The sequence below is a fragment of the Chiloscyllium punctatum genome, chromosome 33, assembly GCF_047496795.1.
Source record: "Chiloscyllium punctatum isolate Juve2018m chromosome 33, sChiPun1.3, whole genome shotgun sequence".
Taxonomy (NCBI): domain Eukaryota; kingdom Metazoa; phylum Chordata; class Chondrichthyes; order Orectolobiformes; family Hemiscylliidae; genus Chiloscyllium; species Chiloscyllium punctatum.
The window spans coordinates 11,944,410-11,960,356 of NC_092771.1; the positions used below are offsets into that span (position 1 = coordinate 11,944,410).

Here is a 15,947-nt window from a genome sequence, read left to right on the forward strand (position 1 = left end):
CATCCCTAAACTAAATAGGTTTTTCACGTGTAGACTTCTATTGGAACCAACTGTCTCAGTAGTTCTAAATATAATAGCTATGTTTCCCATTGCCTCAGGAGACAAGAAAAGGAATAATACACACACTGTTCAACAGTCACCAACTGCTTACTTTCAAACTGAATTGAAAGATCCATAACTTTGCAATACTTTCTGTGCCCTCAATGAGCTCCTGCGTCTCCCTGTATCCAAGCATTTGCGTAATGAAATCAGTAATATAGTTAAACAAACAATCGACCAAATCGAAGGTTTGCAGTCATTTCAATGTGCTCTGCATTTTATTTGTTTGTCGGGGACTTAAAAACCTTCGTGATTTGCGCTTTGTGAAAACTTCTGCTTTCAACTGAGTTCAGAGGTCACAGAACCAACTGATCTTCAGCTGACTTTGTGACCTTTAATCTGACAAAGAGATCACGGCGATAAAAAGACGCAGCTTCCATGTTTTAGGTGCTCAGAAACTGAAGCAGATTGACTATTCTTTTCTAGGTGAAAACTGGTGATCTAATTACCTTTCATTCCTGCTCCATGTTCAGTCTTCTTTATTATGGACTCGTGCCTGTTCCTTCGTTGAAGTTTCTTAAACTGTCTCTTACGGTAATAAGCTACAGCATACGCAGGGATTAGGCAGACTGGGGAAAGAAAAGAATTTTTGTATCTTCATAGGTCAGTTAATTCTTCTCCGGTAACTAAATAGTCTGACTCAGAATTCCTCTCACTCAGCAGGAATCCACAGTGATCAATTATAGAGACATAGAGATGTTCAGCATGGAAACAGACCCTTTGGTCCAAGCCATCCATGCCGACCAGATATCCCAACCCAATCTAGTCCCACTTGCCAGCACCCGGCCCATATCCCTCCAAACCCTTCCTATTCATATACCCATCTAAATGCCTCTTAAATGTTGCAATTGTACCAGCCTCCACCACTTCCTCTGGCAGCTCATTCCATACACGTACCACCCTCTGCGTGAAAAAGTTGCCCTTTAGGTCTCTATTATATCTTTCCCCTCTCACCCCAAACCTATCCCCTCTAGTTCTGGACTCCTTGACCCCGGGGAAAAGACTTTGCCTATCTATCCTATCCATGCCCCTCATAATTTTGTAAACCTCTATAAGGTCACCCCTCAGCCTCCGATGCTCCAGGGAGAACAGCCCCAGCCTGTTCAGCCTCTCCCTATAGCTCAAATCCTCCAACCCTGGCAAAATTCTTTTCTGAAACCTTTCACGTTTCACAATTGTTAACTATGTCGAGGCTTTAGCTAGGACAAGAGAGAGCTCTGCATTGATGTGGCGCCTGATGTACCCTCTGGTATCGGGTTTTACAGCTCAGTTGAAACCTATTTGAAGTCAAGCCACGACTGCAATGTGGACTAACATGACACCTGCTCCAGCACAACAACAGCTCCAAAGTGCCACCAGCTAAATTACTCATCTTGGTGGTGCTGGGTGACAGAGAAATGTTTGCCAACACCGGGACAATTCCCCAAACAACCTTTCGGGGCAGACAAATCAGCTTCCTGTTTGACAATACGTTTGAAGACACGATAGCAGCTTGCACAGTAGCTTTTCAATATGCTCTGCAACACGTATCTTGATCAGAAGACACACGACACCAGGTTATAGTCTAACAGGCTTATTTGAAATCACAAGCTTTCATGCCTGATTAAGGTGCAGCACTCCGAAAGCTTGTGATTCCAAATAAACCTGTTGGACTATAACCCTGGTGTTGTGTGACTTCTGACCTCGTTCACCCCAGTCCACCACTGGCACCTCCACACCAAGTATCTTTGCACTCAAGACATCGTTGTAATTTGGTTGTTTCTCCTCATTATGTAAGTAAATGCACATGATTGATCAGTGTTGTCATAGAACATAGAATAATACAGCACAGAACAGGCCCTTCGGCCCTCTATGTTGCGCTGACCTGTGAATATTCTCAGCTCGTCCCCCTACACTATCCCATCATCATCCATGTGCTTATCCAAGGATTGTTTAAGTCTCCCTAATGTGGCTGAGTTAACTACTTTGGCAGGTAGGGCATTCCACACCCTTACCACTCTCTGTGTAAAGAACCTGCCTCTGACATCTGTCTTAAATCTATCACCCCTCATCACAAAAAAAGTTAAGGTAGTTTTGCAATTATCCATCCTGGTAACTTTGTTCCGGCAAGTCAAATGCCTTAGGCACTTGGGGCCCTCTGTTTAACATGTTAAAGGCACTTTGAGATGGGGGAGGAGTGCTATGCATTATAGCTACAATGAAGAGAGCTCTGTAAGTGACATGATGATGCATTCTATACTAGACACTAAGAATGCTGCATTGTTCACCGGTAAACAAAATTACCAGCACTAGTTCAGGAGGCCCTTTGATCACCGAAAGACAAAAGATTAACTTACTTAAATCTCTGAAAGTATGTCACTTATGAGCGTTAAGAATTGACCCACCCAATATTAAAAGCAAACGTTGTACTTGATACACCTTCTTGCTTTGATGCCTATGAGAGAGGCACCTGTTACATGGGATCATTGATATATGCTGACTAAGTAAACCAAGCTCTGCTTTTAATTAAATCGAATTCTGAGAGAACACCAGTGCTGTGGTGAAATGTACTCCACAAATGCATCTATTATTTTACTACGTCAGTACAGAAAATCTACTTGATGATAAACCCACATTTTTCAGTCGACAATTCTGGTCACCCTACTATAAAAGGAATATTATTAAACTAGAAAAAGTGCAGAAAAGATTTACTAGGATGCTACCTGGACCAGACGATTTGCGTTATAAGGAGAGGTTGGATAGGCTGGGACTTTTTTCCCTGGAGCGCAGGTGACTGAGGGGTGGCCTTATAAAATTATGATAGGCATAGATAAGGTAGGTAGTTGACAGCTTTTCCCCAGGGTAGGGGAGTCTAAATCAATAAGGCATAGGTTTAAGACGACAGATACAAGAGGGTCCAGAGGGGCAATTTTTTTCACACAGAGGGTGGTGAGTGTTTGGAATGGACTGCCAGAAGTTGTGGTGGAAGCAAGTACAATTTTCTAATTTAAGAAACATTTAGAGACAGGTATATGGATGGGTAGGTATGGAGGGATGTGGACCAAATGCTGGCAACTAGGACTAGTTTAACTGTGAAAACTGGGCAGCACAGGCAAATTGGGCCAGAGGGTCTGTTTCCATGCTGCAACCTCTATGACTCTCTGATTCTAATAGGCAAGCACAAAATGTGGGACTGGAGTTACACGTAGGCTGGACTGTGTGCGTGTGACGGAAGCTGTGCCCTTGTGAAAATCTGATTGATTCCTGGAGGTGCATGTTTGCAAAAACTTCCAATATCACAACCTGCCCTGAACTCACAATCTCCGAGTTCCTCATCCAGTCCCTTAGTTTTTTACATCCCAGCAGAATTCAACACTTGAAATTCCCATCCAATTATCCTTTGATGGTTTTGCATTTGTTTTTGTGTACAGAATTAACAAAATTAGTTCACTTTGAGGTTGCTTGGTAGCACAGAATTTGAATCTTACTGAAAAGGGAGACATGTTAATGAGGTTTTTCATCTTGCACTCATCTGAACAAATGCAAGAATGCCAAATTTCAAATGAACACCACACTTTCTATGACAGGAGAAAAGGATGCTGGTTGGTCAGCTAGTCATATCTGATTGGCCGACGCATTGCCATGGAGGAAGCACTGGGAAACTAGAGGTCCCCCAGTTCTTGAGCAATTCACAAATTGTCCAAGAAACACAATGGCAGGAGTTTAACATTCAGCTCATTAAAACAAAAACACAAATTGCTGGAAAAGCTCTGCAGGTCTAGCAGCTTCTGTGGAGAGAAATCAGAATTAATAGCCTGGGGTAAAACTCGGAATTTTCTCCATAGATGCTGCCAAAGCTGCTGAGCTTTGCCAGCAATTTCTGTTTTGTTTCTGCTTCACAGCATTCGTAGTTCTTTTGATTTTTATTCGGCTCTTAGAGGCTGCTCTAGCATTCCAGATTAAGACTAATGAACGTATTCCTTTATTTTGAGAACAGGGCATGTGAATGTATGACAATTCTGACAAGAGTAAATGAGCCATGTTAAGAGCTCCACTGATGATGTTAAGTTGGTATTTAGTACAACTAGCACACTTACTGTTAGATCTGCAGTTTAGACAGCACTTGCTGGACAATTCAGTTTTTAGGAATGATTCCAAGGTTTTCAAAGTCCTGAATGGTCTATAAGGAGAGTAGATATGGAGAAACATTTCCTAATACTGGAGGGATCCAAAACTCTCAAGGTGAGAGGAGAGAGATTTTAAAAAAGACGTGAGGGGCAAATATTTTGCACGTGTGGAATGAACTTCCAGAGGAAGTGGTGGATGCGGGCACAGTCACAACATTTAAAAGGCATTTTGATAAATACACGAATAGGAGAGGTTTGGAGGGATATGGGCCAGGAACAGGCAGATGGAACTAGTTTGGAATTATCTTCGGCATGGATTGGTTGGTCTGTTTCCCTCTTGTATGACTCTATGAGCACACTGTTGAAAAGTGTTTAGCAAAACAAAAAGTAGCATAAAGAGAAAGAACACGTTTCATGCAGTGACTGGTTAGAATCTGGATTGTATTGCCTGAGACTGTGGTGGAGACTGACTCAGTCTCGGCTTTCTGAAGGGAAAACTTGCAGGGCTGTGGGGAAGGTGTATTAAGGGATGGGAGGAGCTAAATTATTCGTGCAGAGAGCAGACAGGAGATTGAAGGACCAAATGGCCTCCTTCTGGGATGCAGCAATCTATGAATTAGTAGTGAATTGCAAAACTTGCTTTCAGTGGAACGGATTGATTTTCACCTACTTAGTGGGAGACAGCAGAGTATGACGATGATAATCCCGAAGCCAGCTCCACTTCCCTCAAAATAATCTAAACGCGCCGCTCCGACACAAGGCTCCAGGTCATCGATGGTCAACTGCTTTGGCTGGGGACAGGGGTCACCTGTGACAGAATACAGAAAACGTCAAAAAGGATTAATGCCAAAAGAGAGGTAAGATTGTTCTAAATCACAACAGTTTAAAAGGGAGAAGAGCAGACAAAGGAAGTACATGATGAGGACAGTACAGGAGAGAGAGAGAAAACCTGCACAGTTACCACCTTTGCTGTTTGAATTCGTGTATCGCTGGACATCGGAGTGCATCTGGGAAATTAACAAACAGTGAAATTCACAACTAATCTTGGAGGAAGTGTTGAGCAAAGTTCACACCACAGAATCAGATAAGTTAATTGTTGTTTTAAGTCTGTCCAAGAGAAAGGCCGCAGTAATGAGTATAGTGGATTCTTTCTTGATTATATGTTTTTGGAGATAAGTCTCTTGATTCAACTTAAAATATAAGCCATAGCTATTAATTTAACCTGGGGCAGTGTTTGTAGAGGAATAAGACGGTGTTATTTTCTGGGTCTGTAGATTGTGAAGGAGCTAAAATGGCCTTTGCAGTGATATGTACTTCTTGTCAGATGTGGGAGTTTAAAGAGAGTTTAAGGGTTACTGCGGATTATATCTCCCATAAATGCTGTTGGATGTGAATCTTATCAGATCGAGTGAATCGATTGGAGAGACAAATAGAAGCAATGCGGAATTTGCAACAGCAACAGTATATGATAGATGGCAGTTATTGAAAGGGGGGAAAGTCTCAGATACAGTCACATAGATGGGTTAACTCCAGGAAGGGTGAGAGAGGTAGGCAGCTAGAGCAGGAGTCTTTTGTGGATATACCCATTTCAAACAGGTATGCTGTTTTGGAAAATGTAGGGGGTGATGGATTCTCAGGGGAATGTAGCATGAACAGCCAAGTTTCTGGTATTGAGACTGGCTCTAATGCAATGAGGGATACGTCGGCTTCCAAGAGATCAACTGTGATAGGGAATTTTGTAGTCCGAGGTACAGACAGATGTTTCTGTGGCCAGCAGAGAAAAAGCTGAATGGTGTGTTGTTTCCCTGTTGCCAGGATCAAGGATGTCTCAGAGAGGGTGCAGAATGTTCTCACGGGGGAGTGGGGCCAGCAGGAGGCCACTGTCCACATTGGAACCAATGACATTGGAAGGGAAAAGGTTGAAATTCTGAAGGGAGATTACAGAGAGTTAGGTAGAATTTAAAAAGGAGGTCCTCAAGGGTAGTAATATCTGGATTACTCCCAGTCTATGAGCTAGTGAGGGCAGGAATAGGAGGATAGAGCAGATGAATGCATGGCTCAGGAGCTGGTGTATGGGAGAAGGATTCACATTTTTGGATCATTGGAATCTCTTTTGGGGTAGAAGTGACCTGTACAAGCAGGACGGATTGCATCTAAATTGGAAGGGGACTAATATACTGGCAGGGAAATTTGCTAGAACTGCTTGGCAGGATTTAAACTAGTAAGGTGGGGGGTGGGACCCAGGGAGATAGTGAGGAAAGAGATCGATCTGAGATGTGTACAGCTGAGAACAGAAGTGAGTCAAACAGTCAGGGCAGGCAGGGACAAGGTAGGACTAATAAATTAAACTGCATTTATTTCAATGCAAGGGGCCTAACAGGGAAGGCAGATGAACTCAGGGCATGGTTAGGAACATGGGACTGGGATATCATAGCAATTACGGAAACATGGCTCAGGAATGGGCAGGACTGGCAGCTGAATGTTCCAGGACACAATGCTACAGGAAGGATAGAAAGGGAGGCAAAAGAGGAGGGGGAGTGGCATTTTTGAAAAGGGATAGCATTACAGCTGTGCTAAGGGAGGATATTCCCAGAAATACATCCAGGGAAGTTATTTGGTTGGAACTGAGAAATAAGAATCCCTTATTGGGATTGTATTATAAACCCCCTAATAGTCAGAGGGAAATTGAGAAACAAACTTGTAAGGAGATCTCAGCTATCTGTAAGAATAATAGGGTGGTTATGGTATGGGATTTTAACTTTCCAAACATCAACTGGGACTGCCATAGTGTTAAAGGTTTAGATGGAGAGGAATTTCTTAAGTGTGTACAAGATAATTTTCTGATTCAGTATGTGGATGTACCTACTAGAGAAGGTGCAAACTTGATCTACTCTTGGGAAATAAGGCAGGGCAGGTGACTGAGGTGTCAGTGGGAGAGCACTTTGGGGCCAGCGACCATAATTCTATTCGTTTTAAAATAGTGATGGAAAAGGATAGACCAGATCTAAAAGTTGAAGTTCGAAATTGGAGAAAGACCAATTTTGACGGTATCAGGCAAGAACTTTCAAAAAGAAATGAGATAACGAGAATCCAGAGAAAGTATATACCTGTCAGGGTAAAAGGGAAGGCTGGTAGATATAGGGAATGCTGGATGACTAAAGAAATTGAGGATTTGGTTAAGAAAAAGAAGGAAGCATATGTCAGGTATAGACAGGATAGATCAAGTGAATCTTTAGAAGAGTATAAAGAAAGTTGGAGTATACTTAAGAGGGAAATCAGGAGGGTAAAACGGGGACATGAAATAGCTTTGGCAAATAGAATTAAGGAGAATCCAAAGGGGTTTTACAAATATATTAAGGACAAAAGGGTAACTAGGGAGAAAATAGGTCCCCTCAAAGATCAGTAAGGCGGCCTTTGTGTGGAGTCACAGAAAATGGGGGAGATACTAAATGAATATTTTGCATCAGTATTTACTGTGGAAAAGGATATGGAAGATATAGACTGTCAGGAAATAGATGGTGACATCTTGCAAAATGTCCATATTACAGAGGAGGAAGTGCTGGATGTCTTGAAACAGTTAAAGGTGGATAAATCCCCAGGACCTGATCAGGTGTACCCGAGAACTCTGTGGGAAGCTAGAGAAGTGATTGCTGGGCCTTTTGCTGAGATATTTGTATCATCAATAGTCACAGGTAATGTGCCGGAAGACTGGAGGTTGGCAAACGTGGTGCCACTGTTTAAGAAGGGTGGTAAGGATAAGCCAGGGAACTATAGACCAGTGAGCCTGACCTTGGTGGTGGGCAAGTTGTTGGAGGGAATCCTGAGGGACAGGATGTACATGTATTTGGAAAGGCAAGGACTGATTCGGGATAATCAACATGGCTTTGTGCGTGGGAAATCACGTTGCACAAACTTGATTGAGTTTTTTGAAGAAGTAACAAACAAGATTGATGAGGGCAGAGCAGTAGATGTGATCTATATGGACTTCAATAAGGCATTCGACAAGGTTCCCCATGGGAGACTGATTAGCAAGGTTAGATCTCATGGAATACAGGGAGAACTAGCCATTTGGATACAGAACTGGCTCAAAGGTAGAAGACAGAGGGTGGTGGTGGAGGCTTGTTTTTCAGTCTGGAGACCTGTGACCAGTGGAGTGCCACAAGGATCGGTGCTGGGTCCTCTACTTTTTGTCATTTACATAAGTGATTTGAATGCGAGCATAAGAGATACAGTTAGTAAGTTTGCAGATGACACCAAAATTGAAGGTGTAGTAGACAGCGAAGAGGGTTATCTCAGATTACAACAGGTTCTGGACCAGATGGGCCAATGGGCTTAGAAGCGGCAGATGGAGTTTAATTCAGATAAATGCGAGGTGCTACATTTTGGGAAAGCAAATCTTAGCAGGACTTATACACTTAATGGTAAGATCCCAGGGAATGTTGCTGAACAAAGAGACCTTGGAGTGCAGGTTCATAGCTCCTTGAAAGTGGAGTCGCAGGTCGATAAGATAGTGAAGAAGGCGTTTGGTATGCTTTCCTTTATTGGTCAGTGTATTGAGTACAGGATTGGGAGGTCATGTTGCGGCTGTACAGGACATTGGTTAGGCCACTGTTGGAATATTGTGTGCAATTCTGGTCTCCTTCCTATCAGAACAATGTTGTGAAACTTGAAAGGGTTCAGAAAAGATTTACAAGGATGTTGCCAGGGTTGGAGGATTTGAGCTACGGGGAGAGGCTGAACAGGCTGGGGCTGTTCTCCCTGGAGCATCGGAGGCTGAAGGGTGACCTTATAGAGGTTTACAAAATTATGAGGGGCATGGATAGGATAAATAGGCAAAGTCTTTTGCCTGGGGTCAGGAGTCCAGAACTAGAGGGCATAGGTTTAGGGTGGGAGGGGAAAGATATAAAAGAGACCTAAGGGGCAACATTTTCACGCAGAGGGTGGTACGTGTATGGAACGAGCTGCCAGAGGATGTGGTGGAGGTTGGTACAATTTCAACATTTAAGAGGCATTTGGATGGGTATATGAATAGGAAGGGTTTGGAGGGATATGGGCCGGGTGCTGGCAGGTGGGACAAGATTGGATTGGGATATCTGGTCGGCATGGACGGGTTGGACTGAAGGGTCTGTTTCCATGCTGTACATCTCTATGACTCGATGACTCTAAGGTCATGGATGGTGCACTGGGCCTGGGGTTAAGTTCAAGCCAAAAGTAGCAAGGTAAAAGGTAAATTTGCTGCAGTCCTACAAAACCTTAGGGCTGTTCTCCCATTCAAGAGAGATGGCTGATGGTGGTTTAACCTGAGAGTCACTACACCCCAGGCCAGGAGAGAGGTTACGAAGGAGAGTCTTGTTGGTATCACATCCAGCCAACTGAGCCAAAGGCAGCATCCCACAGGCACTAAGAAATCAGAAAATCACACCTTGCTGACTTTTCTAACATCAGCATCACACAGCCACTCAGAGATCAGAAAATCACAGAAGTATCCTACACCTTGCTCACTTTCCTAACATCAGCTTCAGGCTCTGAGAGACCAGGAAATCACAGAAGTACCTTACCCCTTGCTCACTTTCCTAAATTCCATTTTTTTTTGCCAATTAAAATCAAAAATGCTTTGCAGCAGGACACTGATGTACTCTTTGAGTCGATAAAATGAGGAGCTGGCAAAACACAGCAGGTCAGGCAGCATCAGAAGAGCAGAAGAGTCGAGTGAGTACCCTTCTTCAGGACCAGCTCCATATTTTACTGCCTCTGATTTCCAGCATCTGCAGTCCTCACTACCTCCAAGTATTTTTTGAAGTGCATTCACTGTTTTGTCAGGAATGTAACAGCCAATTTGTGCATAGTACGTTCCGACAAACAATAATGAGATAACCCAAAAGGCAAAAGCCAGTAAAATTAACCAGTAATACTGGTCATAGCGAAACTCCAATTTGAAGTATACAAATTGAATCGGACTGATATACCCCACTCTTCATCACCTAGACTCAAAATGTTAGCTTGCTTTCTCTCCTGTGGATGCTGTCTGACCTGCTGTGATCTCCAGTATCTTTCATTTTCAGTACACATTCCAGCATCAGCAGTAATTTGCTTCTGTCGTACATATCACCTGCCAGTTTTATTGGTGTAACACGATTAAAAAATGCGTACGTTTTGAAATAAACTGCTGTCGACTGGTGTTTAAAATTGTTAAACTCCAAGCCATACTAAAGCACAGAATGTGTCACCAAACAAACTGCAAACAACCCTAACTTTGATTGTGACAATTTAACTCACCAGGTTTCCATACAAACGCATCCTTCTGAATTTCATTCTCTGTTGTGTTTAAGGCTTTCACCAGGACATCAAAGAAGGTAATATTTCGAATGCTATCGACTTCCTCAGCTGTAAATAATCTAAATTGAAACACACACAAAAAGAAATGCCAGTGAACTTACCATTATCACAGCTCAAAATCTTTTCGAATTACACAGGCATGTTGACAAAATGGCCAGGTTTTAGGATTAGTAAACATGACCTAATAATCCATTTGGCATGAAGTCAAATTCCACGGCAGTGTTCAAGTATACTCAAGTAAATAAATCTGGAATTAAAAAGGCAGGTGCTAGAATTGGGAGCTATTTAACTATTGGGGCGCTACGGTGGCTCAGTGGTTAGCACTGTTGCCTCACAGCACCAGAGACCTGGGTTCAATCCCATCCTCAGGTGACTGTCTGTGTGGAGTTTGCTCATTCTCCCTGTGTCCATGTGGGTTTTCTCCAGGTGCTATGGTTTCCTCCCACAATCTAAAGATGTGCAGGCTAAGTCATGCTAAATTTCCTGTCGGGTCCAGGGATGTGTGAAATGGCCATGAGAAATGCAGACTTTGAGGGTAGGGGGGGTGGTGGGTCTGGCTAGGATTCTCTTCAGAGGGGCTGGCATGGACTTGAATGACCTGCTTCCACACAGTAGGGATTATATTAACTGTAAGATTGTTGTTTTTAAAAACAGAACATCTAGTTCACTAATGTCCTTTAGGGAAGGAACTCTGCTATCCTTACCTGACTTAGCCTACATGTGCCTCCAGACCCATAGTGATGTAGCTGGAGGCCTCCAAGTGATAGCTCACCATCTCTTTCTCAAAGGCAATACATTTCAGCTCTGCCAATGATGCCTATGTTCCAAATATGATGCTTTAATTAAGCAAAAGTTTTGAGTAGATGTAGTGAAGCCACACACATGAAAATAAAAGAGATGTGCTTGAGCATCTTATCTGACTGGATTGACTGCCCAGGATTACTATTCACTGGAGGGTCAGCCTGGATATTTTGCACCACTGTCTGTAGTGGGACTAAAATAAGCTTGAATTTGACTTTGTATGCAAAATAATTACCACAGCCTTCCATCAGTCATAAGGTCAGAAGTGAGGATGTTCACTGATGACTGCGCAATGTTCAGCTACCCCTTAGATAATGAAGCGATCCATGTCCAAATGCAGCAAGGTCCAGGTTTGGTTTAACTAATGACAAGTAGCATTCATGCCATGCAATGGGCAGGCAATGACCATCTCCAACAAGAGGGAATCTAACTATTACCCCATGATGTTCCAATGTAATTTTCATCACTGTGTCCCTCACTATCAACATCCTGCAGTTTACAATTGACCAGATACTGAACTGAGTCAGCCATATAAGACCATAAGACATAAGAGCAGAAATTAGGCCATTCAGCTCATCACGTCTACTCCTCCATTCAATCATGGCTGATACGTTTCTCAACCCCATTCTCCCACTTTCTCCCTTAAACTCTTGATCCCTTCGATACTCAAGAGCCTATCTATCTCTGTTTTAAGTAAACTCAATGACCTGGCCTCCACAGCCTTCTGTGGCAATGAATTCCATAGATTCCCCACTCTCTGGCTGAAGAAGTTTCTCCATTCGAAAAGATCTTCCCTTTACTCTAAGGCTGTGCCCTTAGATATATATACCTATTGTGGCTACAACAACAGGTCAGAGGCTAGGAATTCTGCAGTCACTTCCTGCCTTCCCAGTGTCTGTCCATGAGTCAGGAGTGTGACGGAATACTGTCCTTTTGCCTGAATGAGTGTTGTTCCAATAAGATTGAAGGAGCTTGTTACCATTTGGGACAAAGCAGCTCCCTTGTTTGGACTACATTCATTCCATTTCCCACTGATGCAATTTGGCCTCAGTGTGTACCAACTACTGCAGCGACTCACCAAGGCTCCTTTGACAGCATCTTCAATAAACATTATGTCTGGAAGAAGGGTAGCAGATGAGAAACACCACCGTCCGCAAGTTTCCCTCCCCTTCTCCAGAGCTGTTAGTAACAGGCAATAAATGCTGGCCCAGCCAATGATGCCCATATCCCATGAATGAACATGGACAAGGAACGTGGGATGACAAGTTCATTGGCCTTTGCTGCTGCTAAGGTAGTGAGATCAAGGGAATAGCTTTGCTGGTAAAAAAAATAGTGACACTGGATTCAGCATTGGCTGGAAAGGTTAATGAAGCTTTGTACAATGACCGTCACCTCCCCAGCACAATGCTGGCCCCCAGCTTTCGAAATGGGCAATATCATCTGTGCTACTTCGTTTGTGTCATTAAGGTTCAAAACACTGAAACAGTAGAAGAAACATCTAAGGTAAAGCAGGAGGAAAGAAAATTGAAGACTTACATTTATGTAGTGCCTTTTGCCCGAAACAAAACACAGCTTTCCAGCTGTGTTAACTCGTCTATATGTGATAACTGGTCTATCTATATATTAACTGGTAGAAATGTGTTTACTGATCTATATGTGTTAACTGGTTTATATTTATTAACTAGTCTATATATATTAACTGGTCTGTATGTGTTATCTGGTCTATATATATTAACCAGTTGAAATGTGTTAACTGGTCTATATGTGTTAAGATTACCTGCTCTCAAACTGGATAGATTCACATTGTGAGTCCTGTGGATCACTCATTCCAGTGAGCAATGGGAGAGTTTATGGGGTGAAATTGGACAGTGACACAAAGGACAGGCATCCATGTTTTGATTAGATTCCCTACAGTGTGGAAACAGGCCCTTCAGCCCAACAAGTCCACACTGATCGTCTGAAGAGTAACCCACCCAGACCCATTTCTCTCTGACTAATGTACCTAACACTATGGGCAATTTAGCATGGCCAATTCACCCGACCTGCACATCTTTGGACTGTGGGAGGAAACCCACGCAGACATGGGGAGAATGTGCAAACGCTACACAGACAGAGGCTGGAATCGAACCTGGGTCCCTGGTACTGTGAGGCAGCAGTGCTAACCACTGAGCCACTGTGCCGCCCCTGTCAATGATCGTCACGTTCCGCGTTCATGTACAGTTGTTAATGAAACCACGTATCATGTGCATTTGGGGACCATTGTGATTCTGCTCATTATTAGCCTCTGCTCATTTTCAGTTTCACCCACATACCAGCCAAAACACTCCAAGGCGACAGACAAAGACTAAGTGAGAACACAGGCTGTAATTAAGAAGGCAAATGGAATATTGTCTTTCATTGCTAGAGGGACGGAGTTTAAGGAGGTTATGTTGCAGCTGGTGAGGCCACACCTGGAGTGCTGCGTGCAGTTGTGGGCTTATTTGGGAAAGGATGCACTGGGGGTGCAGAGGAGGTTCACTAGGTTGACTCTGGAGTTGAGAGGGTTGGCTTATGAGGAGAGACTGAGTAGACTGGGACTATACCCATTGGAATTTGGAAGAATGCGGGGGGGGGGGGGGGGGGGGGTGGGGACGAATTTATAGAAACTTAAAATTATGAAAGGAATAGATAAAGGTAGAGACAGGGAGGTTGAAACACTGGCAGGTGAAACTAGAACTAGGGGGCATAGCCTCAAAATAAGGGGGAGCAGATTTAGGACTGAGTTAAGGAGGAACTTCTTCACCCAAAGGGTTGTGAATCTGTGGAATTCACTGCCCAGTTGAGGCTAGCTCGTTTAATTTTTTCAGACAAAGATAGATTTTTGAACAGTAAAGGAACTAAGGGTTATGGTGCGCGGGCAGGTAAGTGGAGCTGAGTTCATGAAAAGATCAGCCACGATCTTATTGAATGGCGAAGCAGGCTGGAGGGGGGCCAGGCGGCCTACTCCTGCTCCTGTTTCTGATGTTCTTCTTATAATTGGGACTGACAGGCAATGAATGAGTGAATTGGAAATGGAGCGATGGAGGAAGCTATCAGTCCGGGACAGGTTAAAAAGAACAAAACAATCACTAGAGTCAGCTGTGGTTGATTGAGTTCTAGCAGGGAGTTGACGATAATCCTCCCTTCATCAGTTAACTGGACCCGTTCCAGATCCTCCCCTCTCGCCTCCATCAAGTAATCCTTACAATGCTTGTCAAATTGCCAAAAAACATTTTAAAGCATTCAGTCTGGTCTCTAACGTACTTTCGATGGTCGCTGTGCAGAGATAACCATCTAGCCTCCTCATTTCATTTGCCTTGCCTTCCACAGCCTGCGTTAGGGAGCCCTTGTGGCAACGTTTGGAGCAGATCTCGCCCTTCACTTCCAGAGACTGGCTCCGAACGCAAACAGAGTTCAGTCATTTCAAACAGCAGGGATTTTCTTCTCCCCTACATAGACTCTAAACAACGCCATGCAACAGAATTCCTGGGCCGGGCGCTGGCAGGTGGGACTAGATTGGGTTGGGATATCTGGTCAGCATGGACGGGTTGGACTGAAGGGAGTGTTTCCATGCTGTACATCTCTATGACTCTGTGCTTTTGTTGCAGCAAGTAAGCAACAGTGCAAGTGTTGGCAGTAGAGAGCTCATACCCATTCTGCTGATTTTCGAACCAGTATCTGTCTCCGTCTCGTATGCGTTGGAACTGCTCGATGATGATTTGAGTAAAGAGTTCTCCTGGCGTCCCATTACTCTCCAGCAGTCCACCTGGCCACAATTCGAGCTCAGATATGTCACCATATTCCTGGGCCAACTTACTGAAGAGCTGTGGCACAGTGAAAATGAAATGAGCCAAACCCAGGCGTTTCAGCAATTTGGAATGAGAGAAAAAAAATTGCACAGCGTCAATTCCAATTCTTTCCTAATTTCTCGCCAGTGTGCTAATAGGAACTCTGCACAGAGCAGGAGAAGGTGAGGACTGCAGATGCTGGAGATCAGAGTCAAACCATGTGGTGTTGGAAAAGCACAGTCGGTCAGGCAGCATCCGAGGAGCAGGAGAGTCGATGTGCGTGACCTAATTTATGTCCAAAATGTTGACTGCCCTGCTCCTTGGATGCTGCCTGACTGGCTGTACTTTTCCAGCACCACACTTTTTGACTGCATAGAGCAACTTGTATTTACATCGCACCTTTAACAGTAGAATTATCCCAAAGTACAAAGATGTTATCAAAAATAATCTTACAACAAGCCACATAGAAATATGGGCTCTTCGGCCCACTGAGTCTGTATCACCAAATCTACACTAAGCCTACACCAGTCAAAGGTAAAGTCACCATATTCTTACCAGACCACAGGATTGTTCTCGCATTGAAGAGAGAAAGAGGAAGGCGACTGGTCGTGCTTTAATCTGGGGGTCACCACACCTCAGGTGAGGGGAGAGGTTGAGAAAGTGGGACCTTCATACCCAATGGAGGAATTGAACCCACACTGTGCAAGACTGCATTGCAAACCAATGGCTCAGCCAACTGAACAGCACTTGGCCCTTACCCTTAAGGAGGTCTTTATAGGACATAAACAAAAAAGGAGTT

At 43.7% G+C, this 15,947-nt stretch overlaps 1 protein-coding gene across 2 annotated transcripts in view; it reads right to left on the reverse strand.

The window, feature by feature from the left end:
* LOC140458435 (dual oxidase 2-like) overlaps positions 1 to 15,947 on the reverse strand; it is a 91,775-nt gene that overhangs the window by 43,129 nt on the left and 32,699 nt on the right. For both annotated transcript variants that reach the window (XM_072552995.1, XM_072552994.1), the window contains 4 exons: positions 15,012 to 15,184; positions 10,482 to 10,600; positions 4,876 to 5,013; positions 549 to 668 (listed from right to left, as the gene is read on the reverse strand). In XM_072552995.1, the coding sequence (XP_072409096.1) occupies positions 549 to 668; positions 4,876 to 5,013; positions 10,482 to 10,600; positions 15,012 to 15,184 (550 nt within the window). The remainder of the gene's footprint in view (positions 1 to 548; positions 669 to 4,875; positions 5,014 to 10,481; positions 10,601 to 15,011; positions 15,185 to 15,947) is intronic.